At 50.8% G+C, this 15,016-nt stretch overlaps 6 protein-coding genes across 6 annotated transcripts; 3 read left to right on the top strand and 3 right to left on the bottom strand.

Annotated features, from left to right (window-relative positions):
* Positions 1-301: 301 nt before the first annotated feature.
* A1O5_06371 (uncharacterized protein) lies at positions 302-1,087 on the bottom strand (the record flags this gene model as incomplete). The annotated part of the gene is made up of 5 exons (XM_007746965.1): positions 302-421; positions 475-666; positions 718-937; positions 986-994; positions 1,050-1,087. The coding sequence occupies 5 exons, from the start codon at positions 1,085-1,087 to the stop codon at positions 302-304; spliced, it is 579 nt and encodes a 192-aa protein (XP_007745155.1).
* Positions 1,088-1,418: 331 nt separating this feature from the next.
* Positions 1,419-2,596, top strand: A1O5_06370 (uncharacterized protein; the record flags this gene model as incomplete). The annotated part of the gene is made up of 3 exons (XM_007746964.1): positions 1,419-1,562; positions 1,614-2,496; positions 2,544-2,596. 3 exons carry the CDS (start codon positions 1,419-1,421, stop codon positions 2,594-2,596), a joined length of 1,080 nt encoding a protein of 359 aa, XP_007745154.1.
* Positions 2,597-3,992: 1,396 nt separating this feature from the next.
* On the bottom strand, positions 3,993-5,167 carry A1O5_06369 (uncharacterized protein; the record flags this gene model as incomplete). The annotated part of the gene is made up of 2 exons (XM_007746963.1): positions 3,993-4,625; positions 4,691-5,167. The coding sequence occupies 2 exons, from the start codon at positions 5,165-5,167 to the stop codon at positions 3,993-3,995; spliced, it is 1,110 nt and encodes a 369-aa protein (XP_007745153.1).
* Positions 5,168-6,836: 1,669 nt separating this feature from the next.
* Positions 6,837-7,767, top strand: A1O5_06368 (uncharacterized protein; the record flags this gene model as incomplete). The annotated part of the gene is made up of 3 exons (XM_007746962.1): positions 6,837-7,035; positions 7,083-7,444; positions 7,498-7,767. 3 exons carry the CDS (start codon positions 6,837-6,839, stop codon positions 7,765-7,767), a joined length of 831 nt encoding a protein of 276 aa, XP_007745152.1.
* A 252-nt stretch (positions 7,768-8,019) lies between these two features.
* On the bottom strand, positions 8,020-8,305 carry A1O5_06367 (uncharacterized protein; the record flags this gene model as incomplete). The annotated part of the gene is made up of 2 exons (XM_007746961.1): positions 8,020-8,221; positions 8,292-8,305. The coding sequence occupies 2 exons, from the start codon at positions 8,303-8,305 to the stop codon at positions 8,020-8,022; spliced, it is 216 nt and encodes a 71-aa protein (XP_007745151.1).
* A 1,729-nt stretch (positions 8,306-10,034) lies between these two features.
* A1O5_06366 (ATPase) lies at positions 10,035-14,863 on the top strand (the record flags this gene model as incomplete). The annotated part of the gene is made up of 2 exons (XM_007746960.1): positions 10,035-14,227; positions 14,299-14,863. 2 exons carry the CDS (start codon positions 10,035-10,037, stop codon positions 14,861-14,863), a joined length of 4,758 nt encoding a protein of 1,585 aa, XP_007745150.1.
* Between the last annotated feature and the right edge of the window lie 153 nt (positions 14,864-15,016).

Raw genomic sequence — 15,016 nt, 5'->3', positions numbered from 1 at the left:
TCATATTTGCCACGTCGGACCATTTGCTTGCTGCATCGCCTCAATATCTTGAAAGGCGCAACCCCTGCTCCTTCATTGGCTGCTGAAACTGCCTCAGGGGGTAATAGTGAATCCTTCCCCAACTATCGTACGTCGATAGGAAGATAAACCAGTCCCCTGACCATGGAGAAAAGGGGTGTCGACCACGTGACATACAAACCAATGGATGCAGACCCGGATAGTCGTCTGCTGAGTTCGTGCAATGCCTTGCGAGCTTTGTCTGCAGGTAATAAAATTGCTCCATAGAAAGCGCTGGGTGTACCTATTCGTCGTCGGGAGGCATCTCGTCCTCAATGTATCGAATCAGGGTGACCCGCATTTCCGTCACGTCATTGCCTCGAAGGATGTCACTGACAAAACGTGCCTCGATGGACATCTGGACCTAAGAATCCGTCAGAACAGATTTCCATGGACCATACCGTGCACGCTCTATACCATTTCCAATGCCCCACGTAGGACGCCGCAGAGGATGTTGGAGAACCACAACTCATCTTGAGCCCGCCCGTCATCGGGAAGCTCCACAAAGTCTGCCAAAGGGTTTTCGTCAAACAGTAATGAAAATTGTTTGTTATCCGCCGTCCAATTCGTAACAGTGGGGGTAATGTTGAGGAAGATCTTGAAGCCGACCTTTTTAAGAGTCAGGAGACTATTCTAGGATAGTCGAGTCAACGGCTTTACCTTGGAGATCATCTCCGCTGTGTCCCTGAAATTCCCACAGCGGCCAGTATTGGATTTTGCAAGGAAGTCCTCAATGAGCCGCATGCCGATATTATATCCCATTTTGTCCAATTGCTGGTTTACCTGGGCGTAATCATAGTCATAGTCGGTGCAGAGCTGGGCCACAATTGTCCCATAAGTGAGGGTGACAAGCTCAGCATTGACTTTGTCCACTCGCGTCCTAAGAATTGTAAGAAACCCACTGCCATTAGCTCGGGGGAATACTCACTTCCAGACTCTGGTGTAGCCACGGTCAGTAGGTAAACACTAGGGCATACATGAGGACCGCTTACTCTTCGCCCACGCGGGCGGCCTTCTGGCTTGACGCCATTCAAATTAGGGATGACCTTTCTACCGATAACTGCACATTTCACCGCAACTAGATCTTATCTCGAAGAAAGACTGTCCGAGGGATCAGAGAGCAGTCAGCTAAGGTCATGTTGAGATACAAGGCCAAATTCGCGAGTTGATAATGCGTAACTCATATGCCAAGGCTTTAGCCTTTCGGATAAACGAATACTCCGGTCACCGAACCAAAAGTTTCTGGTTTGCTGTCCTGCTTGCCTGCGCAACTGTCGAAACTGCAAATAGTTCATAGATCAGTGTTTCCCCTCGTCGGCTTCTTACCCTCCTATGCTTCCCTCTTGGCCTACTTCATCATGATGCCGTCGATAAAGAGACAAGCTTCCGACAGCTTCAGCCAGCCGCAGGCATTGGTCAAGAGGCAGAAGTCCAGTTCAGATCTAAACGACAACAAGGCCGTTACCGTTGGCGCAAAAGACCAAAATGGCACTCTCGTGCCCTCTGTACGTTTTTATGTCGGCCGATTGAGTTGATATGCTAACAGCCCCCAACAGGCACTTCGTACCAGCGGACTAGCTGCTCCCATCATGGAGTTGGCTGGACATTCCGGGGAGGTTTTCGCAACCAGATTCGATCCCACCGGCCAACATATCGCTTCTGGGTCCATGGACCGATCAATAATGCTTTGGAATACGTATGGACAGTGTGACAACTATGGAATTATGACTGGCCATAAGGGTGCTGTTTTGGATTTGCAGTGGTCACGCGATTCGAGAACCATATACTCCGCGTCTGCCGACATGACTATTGCGAGCTGGGACCTCGAAACAGGTTTGAGGATACGCAAACACGTTGGCCACGAGGAGGTTATAAATTGCCTGGATCTAAGCAGACGTGGTCAAGACCTGTTACTCAGCGGGAGCGATGACGGGTGCATCGGGATATGGGACCCTCGCCAAAAGGCGGCAGTTGATTACATCGAAACAGACTTCCCAATCACAGCAGTAGCTATGGCAGAGCAGGGCCATGAGATCTACTCAGGTGGTATTGACAACGATATCAAGGTCTGGGATGCTCGCAAGATGGAAATAACCTACTCACTGAGTGGCCACCAAGATACGATCACCTCGTTGGAAGTTTCACCCGACTCGCAAACATTGTTGTCCAATTCGCACGACTCTACCGTGCGGACTTGGGATATAAGACCCTTTGCTCCAGTCGATCGTGCTATACAGACTTATGACGGAGCGCCTTCGGGGTTTGAAAAGAACCTGACACGAGCGAGTTGGAGTCCAAAAGGAGACAAGATTTGCACTGGTTCTGGTGATCGGACAGTAGTGATCTGGGACACTCGATCCGCGAAATTACTCTATAAGCTCCCTGGGCATAAAGGAACGGTGAATGATGTACGGTTTTCGCCCACCGAAGAAACAATCAGTGAGTGACCTTGATGTGGAAAATCTGAGTGATGCTGACCTATTCAGTCGTTTCTGGCTCGACAGACCGAAATCTCATTCTCGGCGAGTTGGGAAGGTGACGACTCTGAATGACTGTCGTACAGGCGCAGGGAAGCTTCTGAACACATGTCATTGGGATGAGCAGTCATCCTTCCGTTATTGAATCGGGCTTCTACAATTAGAGTGCCCGTTTTGGATCTTAGCGGCGTCGCGTCATGAACGAAAGAGCTGCATCTGACGATCAATTCGGGTCAGGTTCGAGCAGCCAATCCCAACGATGCATTTGTGACTTTCACGGCATGTATCCCATCAAGAAGCGCATGCTATCCTAGCATCTTTGCTGATATAGATTCACAGCTCCACATGGAGAGGTCACGCAATCCGCAGGCACAATCCTTCGATGGTGTTGCCAATGGCTCTCAAACGCAGATTGTCTCCATATCCTCAGGAGACTAACCTCGAGATCTTCACCCCTTGCTCGTCGTACGGTATCCACGAGGGACGGCGAAACCGAGTTCCAATGTTAAAATAGAAGTTCCTCGGTAACGGTGACAATACATCCTTTCTCGGGAGACTGAACTTATCCTTTTGCCTTCCGAATCTCTCGGATTGGTCACATACATACCAGGGCCTCTCAGAGCAGCAGTACCTTGTGGTTCTACCAGGAGAAGAAAAGACAAGGACTTAGCAGAGATTGTTCATGATTCTGTTATCTTATTCGCTATTCTCCCTCCGAACTGGCGAGATTGGTATTCCGTGTGGATACCGTGGCTTCCCACAAGAAGGTCATTGGTTTGTCTTCCAGCTCATTATTTAAGAATCGGAACAGAGGAAGGACCTGGAGTATCTCTGAGTGCAGCTGTCAACTGGATACCAGCATTGATGGCAAAAGCGGATGACGTCCTTGGGCTCAGCCTTCTGCTTCGAAGCTCGCGAGCTGAGAAGTTTTGCAGAAGGGAGTGGATCGATCCAATGCCGCAGATCAAAAGGAAGGAGAGTGAAACGAGATTCGAAAAAAGCCATCGGCGTGGCAGAGCTGGGACAACAGGCAGACGACTTCGGCAAGGAATCAAGTCAATTCAAATACTTCGTTAACTCGCCAGCGCCAGCCAAATCAGATCACAATTCTCCCCAATTCCACCAGAAATGGCACTGACGTCTAACACGTAGCACAAGAGTACAGAACTTCGCAATACCTAGCAATCAAACAGGATACCATCTTCCAAAATCCTAGAAGTCAACTTAGCTCTATTTCACCTACACCTCACTTATAACTTACACAACTTACTTCAACTCCACCTCACTGGGATAATTTACAACCATAAGATACAGCACATCCGACCTCATCAGTCCCTTGATTCCCCCTTGCGGAGCTCTCTTCTTCATTCCAGTGGTATCATAGCGCGGCTCGCGGCCCCTTGCAACGCGTCTTCTATCCTTGTACTGACGTTTCCGTGCCCTTCTCTCGGCCTTGACTCAATCGGACTCCGTCGTGTCGATCTTTCCACCACTCAGCAAGGCATTCAAACTGCCGCTGTTAGCTGGATGGTTTGGGTCGCTGAAACGTGACGCAAATTGTCTTTCTCGATACACATTTAATTTGGACTCAGGGTTCGCCTTTTCAAACTTGGCTTGGGCCCGGAGATCAAAATAGTCGCCGAGTCCCTTGCCGCTGCGGTTGAATGCATTCTCCTTCTCACTCTCTGGTAGAGCGTCCAGCTCCGGGAAGATAAGAGGGGCGGACTCGGGGATCTCGATTTCTCTTGAAAACCCTGCCGCGTTGGCAAATCGACTTCCACGGCCAGAGTCTCTAGCTGCGATCGAGGTTACCAGATGGGTATTCATATCCACATTCTGTCCTAAATCGTCGGACTCGGGTTTGTACGCCATGACCAAGGCATAGAGACCCCGGGGCTTGAAGAAGCTCTCGTTCATGTGGTCCAGATACTTGTTTGACTCGTATTTCACGTATTGTCTCCTGGACAGCTCAACACTTGTGTGGACGACCATGGCACCGACGTGGACGAAAAACATGGGGCCAACGGCGATGTCAGTGGCAAGGACTGCTCCGGCGCAGGCCAGATTGAATGCATGGAAAGCTGGATGGAGCTGATAGATGACTCAAAGTCAGCGTGCATACTCACAGCATTGATGAGGGGAAACCGAGGATATACCTGAATCGCGTTTCCGAAACCATCCAAGAAGTCAAGAAACTCTACCTGCTCGACGCCGCATGTTTGAAGCATCGGCGCATATGCGCGAACAAAGCCTCGTTCTTTGCTCTTTGGCCGACGCTGAGGCAGGATGACGGGCATTTCGAGTTTTCCGGCAACTGGTGAGTACTTGGGAGGTGGGTGTATCTTCATGAAAGCATCCAACACTTCATCGATGTCGCGAGCGTTCTCAAATTGCATGTCTCTGGGTTCTCGGGCGATTTCCTGCTGAACCTCGTCAAGTTCTTGTGCCACTTCCTCACCATCAGATGATTCGACCGAGGAGGATTCTGAAAGGTCGGCTTCATCCTTAGTTGGGAAGGGGACCTGCAGATGAGGCTGAGCTGCAGTCCTTTTGGTGTCATGATCGGCCATTGCCTCTCGCGCAAGGCCATATGCGCCGGTCACACCTCTTGCCAGCAGTTTGATGGGGAACATTTCGAGCCTTCTTCAAAGAATTGCAAAAGTCCCTAGGTCTGGTGCCTCTGCGGACAACACCAAGGATTTTGTTGCTTCGATATGGAGGTTGTTGATTGACATGCGAACGTTTCGATGGCGCATGCTGGCCCTCATTATATACACTTTCGAGTCTCATCGGGAAGGGACAGGCTGTTGGACCCCTATATCAAAAGAAGCGCACGAGGGGCACTGAAGTTCGCCGCGAGGCAGTGCCTTCTCGAGGGAATACTCCAGTCTAGGCCCTACGGTAACTCCAAAGCTTCGCGAAATCGCGGAGATTTCCCCATTAATACTGGGTACATGGTCCGATGTGTCTTTGGCCATTGAGCGTTGCAGCTCGGCACAGGCCAGCCGATGCAAGGGAAAAGCTTCTTCTCGTCATTGGGGAAGAATTTGGGACTATTTCGCGAAAAAGCACGAGGTGGAATCAAGGGGGGAGTTGTCAAACGTCATAGGCGTGCCATGGCGCCCATTTCTCGCCACTTTCTGGGAGGCCGTGCGATTTTAAGGGACTGCGGCACAACCTGCAGTTGCTTTGTTAACCCGGGGAGTCATGGACAGTCCCAAGGGATGCACTGCTTGTAGGGGCATCTAGAGGGCCGCCCACCGACAAGTATTAGGGTCACCTGGGGTGAGGGGCTACCAGGCTGACTAAGGCAACTCACCAGCTGGTGGCCGCCGCGGTCTTTCTTCCTGCGGTGACACGACCGCATGGCGTTTCAGAACGCGTCCTCTTTCGAACCATCCTGTCGACCTGCTTCTCCCTCCCACTCTCTCGGCGACATCGCGGTCGGCCGGTTCGCCATGTTTGTGACTCGTCTCCTGCTCAATGTGAACAGAAATGACAGCCTGTCAAACCGTCTGTCTCTCGCACACAAACGGGTTCCAATGTTTCACTCTCATCAACTAGCACAACATTCCACAACCAATTCCTCGCTCCTTGCTCCATTGAAAGAAAGAACACCGCGCATTATGGGCGTTCTCTTATGGCAATTATTGGTCAAAAACATGGCCGTGTCTCTGAGACTCGAGTCCCGACACGGCACGTGTATTCACTCTTATGTTGTGTTGCTTCCCTTTCTGTCTCGCTGTGTTCCACGGTGGTAAAGTCCAGTGCATTTCTCCTCCATCGCTGTCTCTCCTGTCGACTTTTTCTCGTCCTCTCCGCGAAGGGCAATTTGCGTGAAGCTGCAAGAAAAAGAAACAAGACTAGAGCATAACTTCTGCAGCAATGGAAGAGAGACACAACCTGTACCCCCAACCAACGCACGTTCCAGCACCGAGGGATCTGCGGAAGAGCGCTGTGAGCAGTATGTCGCGTCTGTGGAGATCAAACCAGGCTCCGAGCAGCGCTGCCACTTCACCGAATTCCGCTGGGAAGACTTTCGTCGTGCCTCTCTTCCTGGCCACGTCCCGTCGCTCAGCCCGAAACGATTTGTTTACTCGCGGTGCATTGCCTGCCAGCACAAGGTCCAGAACTTCGACATGTTCAGTCACAGAGAATGCGCCCTCCAGGGTTGGAGATGTTCCACCACTTTCAGTCCCACGAGATAACGAAGATGAGCAGTCCGACATGTATACAGGGAGCTTGCGCGAGCAGCCATCTGTCGCTGAGTCGACTGTTGAACCAGTACCACTGGCCCGAAATATGGACGATGAACCTACCCCTTCTGAACGTCAAGCCATGCGATCGTACCGAAATGGCAGCAGCAGCAGCCGTTCCTCGAAGCGCAGCAACAGAAGGCATGGGATCTTCTCCAAGAAATCATATCGTGACCCAGATGTCAACGCAAAGGCAAGAATCAGCTTCGCATTTGGTCTCACTTTGTTGGTTGCTGTAATCATCTGTGAGTTGGGAGCCATCAAACTTTACGGATATAACTGATACATCCAGACTCGGTTCTTGCGACTACCGGCGTCGGCAGGAACACTATGTTTCATGTCCTCTCGATCCTTCTGATCTTGGCCTTGACTGGGATCTTCATCCATCAGCTCATCCGCATGTTTATGCTCATGCGACGACCGAGGAGATCAAGACATCGGACAACGCATGGGTCTCGACGCCGGCATGCGACGAGACAAACTAGAGGTCATCGTGATGACAGAGGGAGACAAAATCAGCAGATTGACGAACTGGTTCTTGAAAAGCCCATCCAGATACACACGGCCGAGGATACTGGTTTTGGCCCAGATGTTGAATGTCAAGCAGCGATCCGACCTCCCCCGCCTGTGTATGGTAACACTCGAACAAGCATGGTAAGTACCCGAGGGGAATACATGACAGAAGTGGGATTGACACTGTTTGGCAGAGACTGAACCCAGACTTGGTCCACTGGAAGGAAGTACAAGTACCGCCCACACCTCTAACACCCACGTACGAAGAGGCATTGAACCAAGTACATCAGACCGTCGGATATCGACCACCAAGCTACTTGTCGGAAAGTGGCAGGACTGATGCGATGGAGAGTCGGACTAGGGACGTTGACGCTGCTCTTGAAAATATCCATCCACTGGAGCGTGAACGGTTGCGTAGGTTGACGGCTGCTGCGCTTGAGGGCCGTACCAACAGTCTGATTTAATCACCAATGACGGAATACCATGCGTCTGTGGACAGGGCTGATCAACCCTGCAAACGCATTGACCAAAGACACGGAATTTCAGTGATGTGTTAACACATTATCCATTCAGACTATAAGGCTATTGGAGACATGTTTGGACATTTCACGCCTCAACATAAGGCCAATTGGGGTATCTTGACATCCATCTTTGCTTTCCTCCTGGTTCGAACCATATTATATCTCATCGTGAGCGTTTGTCGGCGGGAAGAGAAACTAGTGCTTGGCAGCCTCCTTATGAACATCGGCTTGACGATTATGTTTCTGCTCATCAAACTTGTCCGAGATGGCATCACCAGCTGCCTGAGCACGAGTGCCGAGGCTGGCGTTGTCGTCCTTGGCGACGTTCTTGTTGGCCTCCTTGGAAGCGGTGGAGGCGGAGCCGGCGAGGGACTCCTTGATGTAGTTGACGGTGTTCCTGATAGTGGAGTGTCAGTTAGTTACCTCAGAGGCAGGATTGAGAGTTGTATGGAGCAGGACAAACATACTTGATGTTATCCATTGCAATAAACGGTGGTGGGTGTCTGTGGTTTTGAATTCTGATCTGTTCCGCGGTTCTCTTGTCGCTTGAAGTATTGTTGAACAGAAGAATATCATCTGCTAAGGACTTGCCAGTGTTTATATAGACAATCAGAAGGGCCCTCGGCGGAGGAACAATGAAGATGACGATCCGCTAGCCATCCTTTGATCTGCTCCCAAGGCCGAAGCATAGACACAGTACCGGTGGAGAGTGTAGGCCAATACGTCATGGGCAGATTCCAATGACGCCGATGACGTTTCACAGCCAATCAGCAACCAAGGGCGAACAAGGCACGTGACTGTTCCAGGAACCGGGGCCTTGGCAGACCCATCGGGCTCTTCCTTTCTCGTTCCTTCTCGATCTCCAAGGCCGCTTTGTGCTCTGGGCCACTTTCAGCACTGCCACAGCTGCAGATCGGCTGTTACTCGACCACGTCGATCTGATCTTGATCAATGGATTTGTATGGAGTATGTACCATACCATATACCAACCTAGGCATGTACAAGGAGGGGCTCAATCTGACTCCCTGGGCCATCAGCGACACTGGCTTGGATCAACAAACCCCCGCGCTTTACAGACCGTTCTACCCTGACCAACACTAGTACCTGTTCCGAAGCCCACATGTCTTCCCGGAATGAAATAGACAGAAGTCGTTGTTACGTCCAGAAGCAGAAGATGGTGACATCAAGTGCAACTTCCCACTCAAGCGGTTTTGAGCCCTGTGATCACGTCAAGTTGGTTGACACTCGACCTACAACAAAAGGTCAATCATGACTGCCAGGTGATGTTATCGCGCTGGCTCAAACATCGCCCGTATTCTTCGCGCAATCCCAACGACGGGTGGGAAAGCCCTCACGCCTTCTTTTTGTCAGAAAAGGGCTGGTCCTGAAGCACTATACTTCAGGGCCTTGTCGACATCGTTCATTCAGTTAGCTCACTTCAAATTCAGCCCTGCCGCACCCCACAAATAGGTGACACGAATCCACAGAAAGTGCGAAACCAATCTCATTGCTGCCCAGACAAGTCTACCAGTACTTGGTACATACGACAACAAACTCGAAACAAGCACTTTAGTCTTGAGGGTCTTCTCGCACGTTTTGGAAGTGCGCGACGGCGGCCGCTATCAAGGCTCTTAAATTTGTGGTGTGACGGAGACATATTCGACCACTCCGAACAACCGGAGCTGAACAACCGACAGCTGGGGTGGCGCCGTGCTGCGGCTACTTTAACGGATCTATCACCGGCTACTTGAGTTAATGTCAAGCGATCATCGCTTGATTTTTATCCATGTTGTGAATAACAGGTGCTGCGTGGTCGTCTACTCTAATGACGGCCCGTCGCGCCACAAAATGGCCCCTATTCCTGCCAAGCCTTTCCAAAATGGCTGTCATTCCACGATATGTCAGTAACAGTCATTGATATCAACCCACAACTGATTCATCCTCCCACCCTCTTCGAAAATATAAGTCACGAAAAGTCCGGTATATGGCGGTGCCGGCATTAACGCACGACGCACAAAGTCCATCCGGAATATCCCCAATGCACAACATGCATAAGATCCTCGCAAATTGTTTGTAGGTGCCTTTATGAATCTCCAGAATTCTATCCACAGATTGGCTGCTTGTGGTGTGATACCTCCAAGTCCGACATTCTTCTTCCACAAAAATGGACGCAATGTGTTTCTTTTCACCTCCCTCGGTCAATCATCAACATGGCCTTTGTAGGAAACTTTGTTACCAATTACGATCGCACCTTAAATGCTGAAGGGCCTGGCGCTCCTTCGGGGTTCCAGCGACGCGATGAGACCGAGGATCAAGCAACTCTTCTTGGCCGTCGTCAGCGTGGTATAGGGGAACAATCAAAGCAAGCTGTTGACGAGGAAGGCTTGAAAACTCCTTCTTCCTTGCCTCCAAGTCGGCTCGGCGGGGATGAAGCTGCGAACGACGAGCAAAAGACCTCCGAGAATAGAGGAAAACAGGTCAGGGACCTGGCACGCCAATATACGCACGAATCAGCACATATCCTTGATGAACAGAGCTTGTTCAATCCAGAAAAGGACTCATATCTAGACCCTTCTTCCGATAGTTTCCAGCCTACTGCCTGGTCTAGGGCGCTGTTTGAACTACGAAGCCACGATGAGCAGAGGCGGTGGAAGGGCAGATCAGCCGGATTCTGTTTCAGAAATCTGAGTGCATACGGTTTTGGCGCCGAAACTGATTATCAACGGAGCGTTGGAAACATGGGCCTACATCTCTTTGGCTTGCTGCGGGACTACATCACTGGGCGTCGACACCAAAGGAGGATCGAGATCCTGCAAAACCTGGATGGTGTCGTTCAACCAGGTGAACTGCTTGTTGTTCTGGGACCGCCTGGATCCGGCTGCACTACGTTCCTCAAAACTCTTGCCGGTGAAACGCATGGATATCACATCAGCAACGATTTCCATATGAACTACCAAGGTATCAGCTGGCATCAAATGCACAAGAACTTTCGTGGCGAAGCCATTTACACTGCAGAACAGGATGTTCATTTCCCACAGTTGACTGTTGGCGACACGCTCTACTTTGCTGCTCGAGCTCGGGCCCCTAGATTTCTACCTGCCGGCGTCAACAAAGAAGTCTATGCTCAACGCCTCCGCGACGTTGTTATGGCGACCTTTGGAATCCGCCATACTGTCGACACTAGGGTTGGAAACGAATACGTTCGAGGTGTCTCCGGTGGCGAGCGCAAGCGAGTCACTATTGCAGAGGCGGCTCTCAACGGCGCTCCTCTCCAATGCTGGGATAATTCGACCCGCGGCCTGGATAGCGCCAACGCAATTGAGTTTTGCAAGTCTTTGAGATCGTCGGCGGAGATCGCTAGTATAACGGCGGTCGTCTCAATTTATCAGGCACCACAGGCAGCATTTGACGTCTTTGATAAGGCTCTCGTTCTATACGATGGACAAGAAATATACTTTGGCCCAGCGAAAGCTGGAAAGCAATATTTCATGGGCCTCGGATTCGAGAAACCTGCCCGTCAAACGGATGCGGACTTCCTCACCTCGATGACCAACCCAAAGGAGCGGGTTCCACAGAAAGGCCTCGAGCATAGGGTCCCTCGAACGGCACAAGAATTTGTTGTCACTTGGAGGAAAAGCCCCGAATATAGAGCCCTCCTAGCCGACATCGAGCTCTTTGAGAAGCAACACCCAATAGGTGGTGAAGATCTTCACAAATTCGAGGAGTCTCGGAGACTACAACAAGCTAAAAGACAACACCTGAGTTCTCCATACACGCTCTCCTATCTGGAACAAGTTCAGCTATGTCTTTGGCGCGCATACAGGCGCCTGGTCACCGATCCTACGGTCACTCTTACCGCCCTTTGTGCCAATTTCACCATGTCGTTGGTGACCGCATCGGTCTTTTATGACCTACCCGACAACACTTCCTCCTTTTTCTCCCGTGGTACTCTCCTATTTTTCGCCGTCCTAATGAGTGCCTTCAGCTCAGCACTGGAAATTCTCACACTTTATGCTCAACGTCCAATTGTCGAGAAACACGCACGGTATGCTCTTTACCATCCATCTGCCGAAGCGTTTGCCTCTATGATAATGGACATGCCATACAAAATTGTCAACGCCATTCTGTTCAACGTCAGCTTATATTTTCTGACAAATCTACGGCGAACGCCAGGCGCTTTCTTCTACTTCCTGTTGATATCCTTCATGCTCACCATGACAATGAGCATGATGTTTCGCACAATTGCGTCGGTGTCCCGTACTCTTCAGCAAGCCCTTACGCCGGCTGCCGTCATCATTCTTGCTATTATCATCTATACTGGATTTTCGATTCCTACAACCTATATGCTAGGATGGGCTCGCTGGATGAACTATCTGGATCCAGTGGCGTATGGCTTCGAGGCTTTGATGGTCAATGAGTTCTCGGGCAGGACCTTCCCCTGCGTCACGATTGTCCCTCCGTACGGGTCATTGGCCCACGGCGTCTGCTCTGCAGTTGGCGCAGTTGCCGGCCAAGATTTCGTCAGCGGTGAAACATATATCGAATCTGCTTATAATTACAACGCGTCACACAGATGGCGGAATTTTGGCATTATATGGGCCTTCATGGCCTTTCTCTGTGGCACATATCTGGTGGCTGCTGAATACGGGCAAGAAAAGAAGTCCAAAGGCGAAGTCCTCGTCTTCCGTCGGGGGAAAATGCCCAAGGACCTAGTTACAATCACGCCTACGGATGGTATTAGAGCGAGTAATGGTGCTTACGTCGACGCTGAAGCAGCCATTGTGGGAACTCGGGCTCCCTGTTCGGACCAACACGACTTACAGAATGCGGCTGCCGCGGCTGCCATTATTCAACGCCAGAAGAGGATCTTCCACTGGAGAGATGTCAGTTATGACATCAGAATCAAGGGAAAAGGCAGACGGATTCTTGACCATATCGATGGTTGGGTCAAACCGGGTACCCTTACCGCCATGGTCGGTGTAAGTGGTGCCGGAAAGACTACTCTTCTCGACGTCCTTGCTACTCGTGTCACAAACACTACTGGAGTAGTTGCTGGCGAGATCATGGTCGATGGAAGACCGAGGGATAACTCATTCCAGCGGAAGATTGGCTACGTTCAGCAGCAAGATCTTCACTTAGCTACATCGACTGTTCGGGAATCTCTTACCTTCAGCGCTCTATTACGTCAACCAGCTCATATACCTCGAAAGGATAAAATCGCCTATGTGGAAGAAATTATCAAGCTTCTGGACATGCAGCCATTCGCAGACGCTATAGTTGGTGTGCTGGGAGAAGGACTAAATGTTGAACAACGAAAAAGGCTAACGATTGGCGTTGAACTGGCTGCGAGGCCTCAGCTACTCTTCTTCCTCGACGAGCCGACCTCTGGGCTAGACTCGCAAACCTCGTGGTCTATTCTCAGTCTACTGGAGAGATTAAGGGACAATGGACAAGCGATACTCTGCACTATCCATCAACCATCCGCAATGCTTTTCCAGCGCTTCGATCGCCTATTGCTACTTGCCGATCGCGGGAAAACAACCTACTTTGGGCCTATTGGTGAATCCTGTAAAACTGTCATCGCATATTTTGAGAGAAATGGCGCACCCCCATGCCCGGTTGGAGCTAACCCGGCTGAATGGCTATTGAACATCACGGGCGGGGCTCGCGATCAGTCGTATCGTTGCGATATTGATTGGCCGCAGGTGTGGAAGTCGTCCCCTGAATTCCAGGCAGTGCACGCCGAACTCGACGACCTGGAAGCCAAACGTCCCCAGTTAATCGATCATCTCGCTGCAGAAAAAGACGACGAAGATTCCTATCGCTCCTACGCGGCTCCATTCTGGCTCCAGTACTATGAGGTACAGAAACGTGTCTTTCAACAGTACTGGCGAACACCCAGCTACATTTATTCGAAACTCATCCTGTGCGCCGCGAGCGCACTCTTCATCGGCTTCTCCTTCTTTAATGCCAAAAACACCCAACAAGGTCTCCAGAATCAAATGTTCGGCCTGTTCATGCTGCTGACCATCTTCGGGCAACTTGTCCAACAGATCATGCCCCTTTTCGTTACTCAGCGATCTCTGTATGAGGTCCGTGAGAGGCCAGCCAAGACGTACTCTTGGAAGGCATTCATGCTCTCGAACATCGTTGCTGAGATTCCTTGGAACTTTGCTGGGGCAGTTCTTTTGTTCTTCTGCTGGTACTATCCGATCGGTCTTTATCGGAACGCCGAGCCTACGAACGCTGTAGAGGAACGCGGTGCATTGATGTGGCTCCTTGTCCTCGCATTCCTGATGTTTACATCGACTTTTGCACACATGGTCATTGCTAGCATTGAGATGGCTGAGACGGGCGGCCATGTTGCAAACCTCATGTTTTCTCTCTGCCTGACGTTTTGTGGGTGAGTATCTCCCCCCAGTACTTTTATTGGCCCTTGTTGCGATTTAGTTGCTGAGGCTGTTTGCCCTCTAGTGTCCTTGCCACGCCAAAAGCACTGCCTGGCTTCTGGATATTCATGTACAGAGTATCGCCTTTCACCTACCTCGTTGCGGCAATGCTCTCAACCGCCGTAATGGACACCGACGTCCGCTGCGCGGAGAACGAATACCTCCGGTTCAACCCTCCTCCGGGCGAATCATGCGCAGAATACATGGAACCCTATATCAATGTAGCCGGTGGCTACCTCCTCGACGGTACCAGTGACTCGACAGGCGGCAATTGGAGTTGTGCCTATTGTCCGATCGGCAAAACCAACACGTTTTTGGCGTCGCTGTACATCAATCCGCAGGATCGCTGGAGGAATCTCGGACTCCTTTGGGTCTACATCGTTTTCAATGTCTTTGGCGCTTTGTTCCTGTATTGGCTTGGTCGTGTTCCAAAAGTGAAGAACAACATGATCGGGAGGGTTTGGAGGGGGGCTAGGAGGAAAGCCAAGGTGACTGACGAGAAGGCTGACAGTCAATCAGCTGGAGTTGCTTCGGGATGGTCACCATCCAGGTTGTTGTATCCCTTCAAACCAAGGCGCTCTGGCTCATAGGTCATCGCATGACGGAAAGAGTGTTAAGAAATGCACTCGGTACGTTGCTAACGCCGTAGCCTAGATAGACAGACAGAAAGGCCGGCAGACAAAGAGGCAGATAGGCAGATAGTCTAGGCATTGACATAGTATCAGATCATATGATTCCGTTTG

The sequence above is a fragment of the Cladophialophora psammophila genome, assembly GCF_000585535.1.
Source record: "Cladophialophora psammophila CBS 110553 chromosome Unknown aczJe-supercont1.9, whole genome shotgun sequence".
NCBI classification, from domain to species: domain Eukaryota; kingdom Fungi; phylum Ascomycota; class Eurotiomycetes; order Chaetothyriales; family Herpotrichiellaceae; genus Cladophialophora; species Cladophialophora psammophila.
This window is presented reverse-complemented; position numbering and strand designations above follow the sequence as displayed.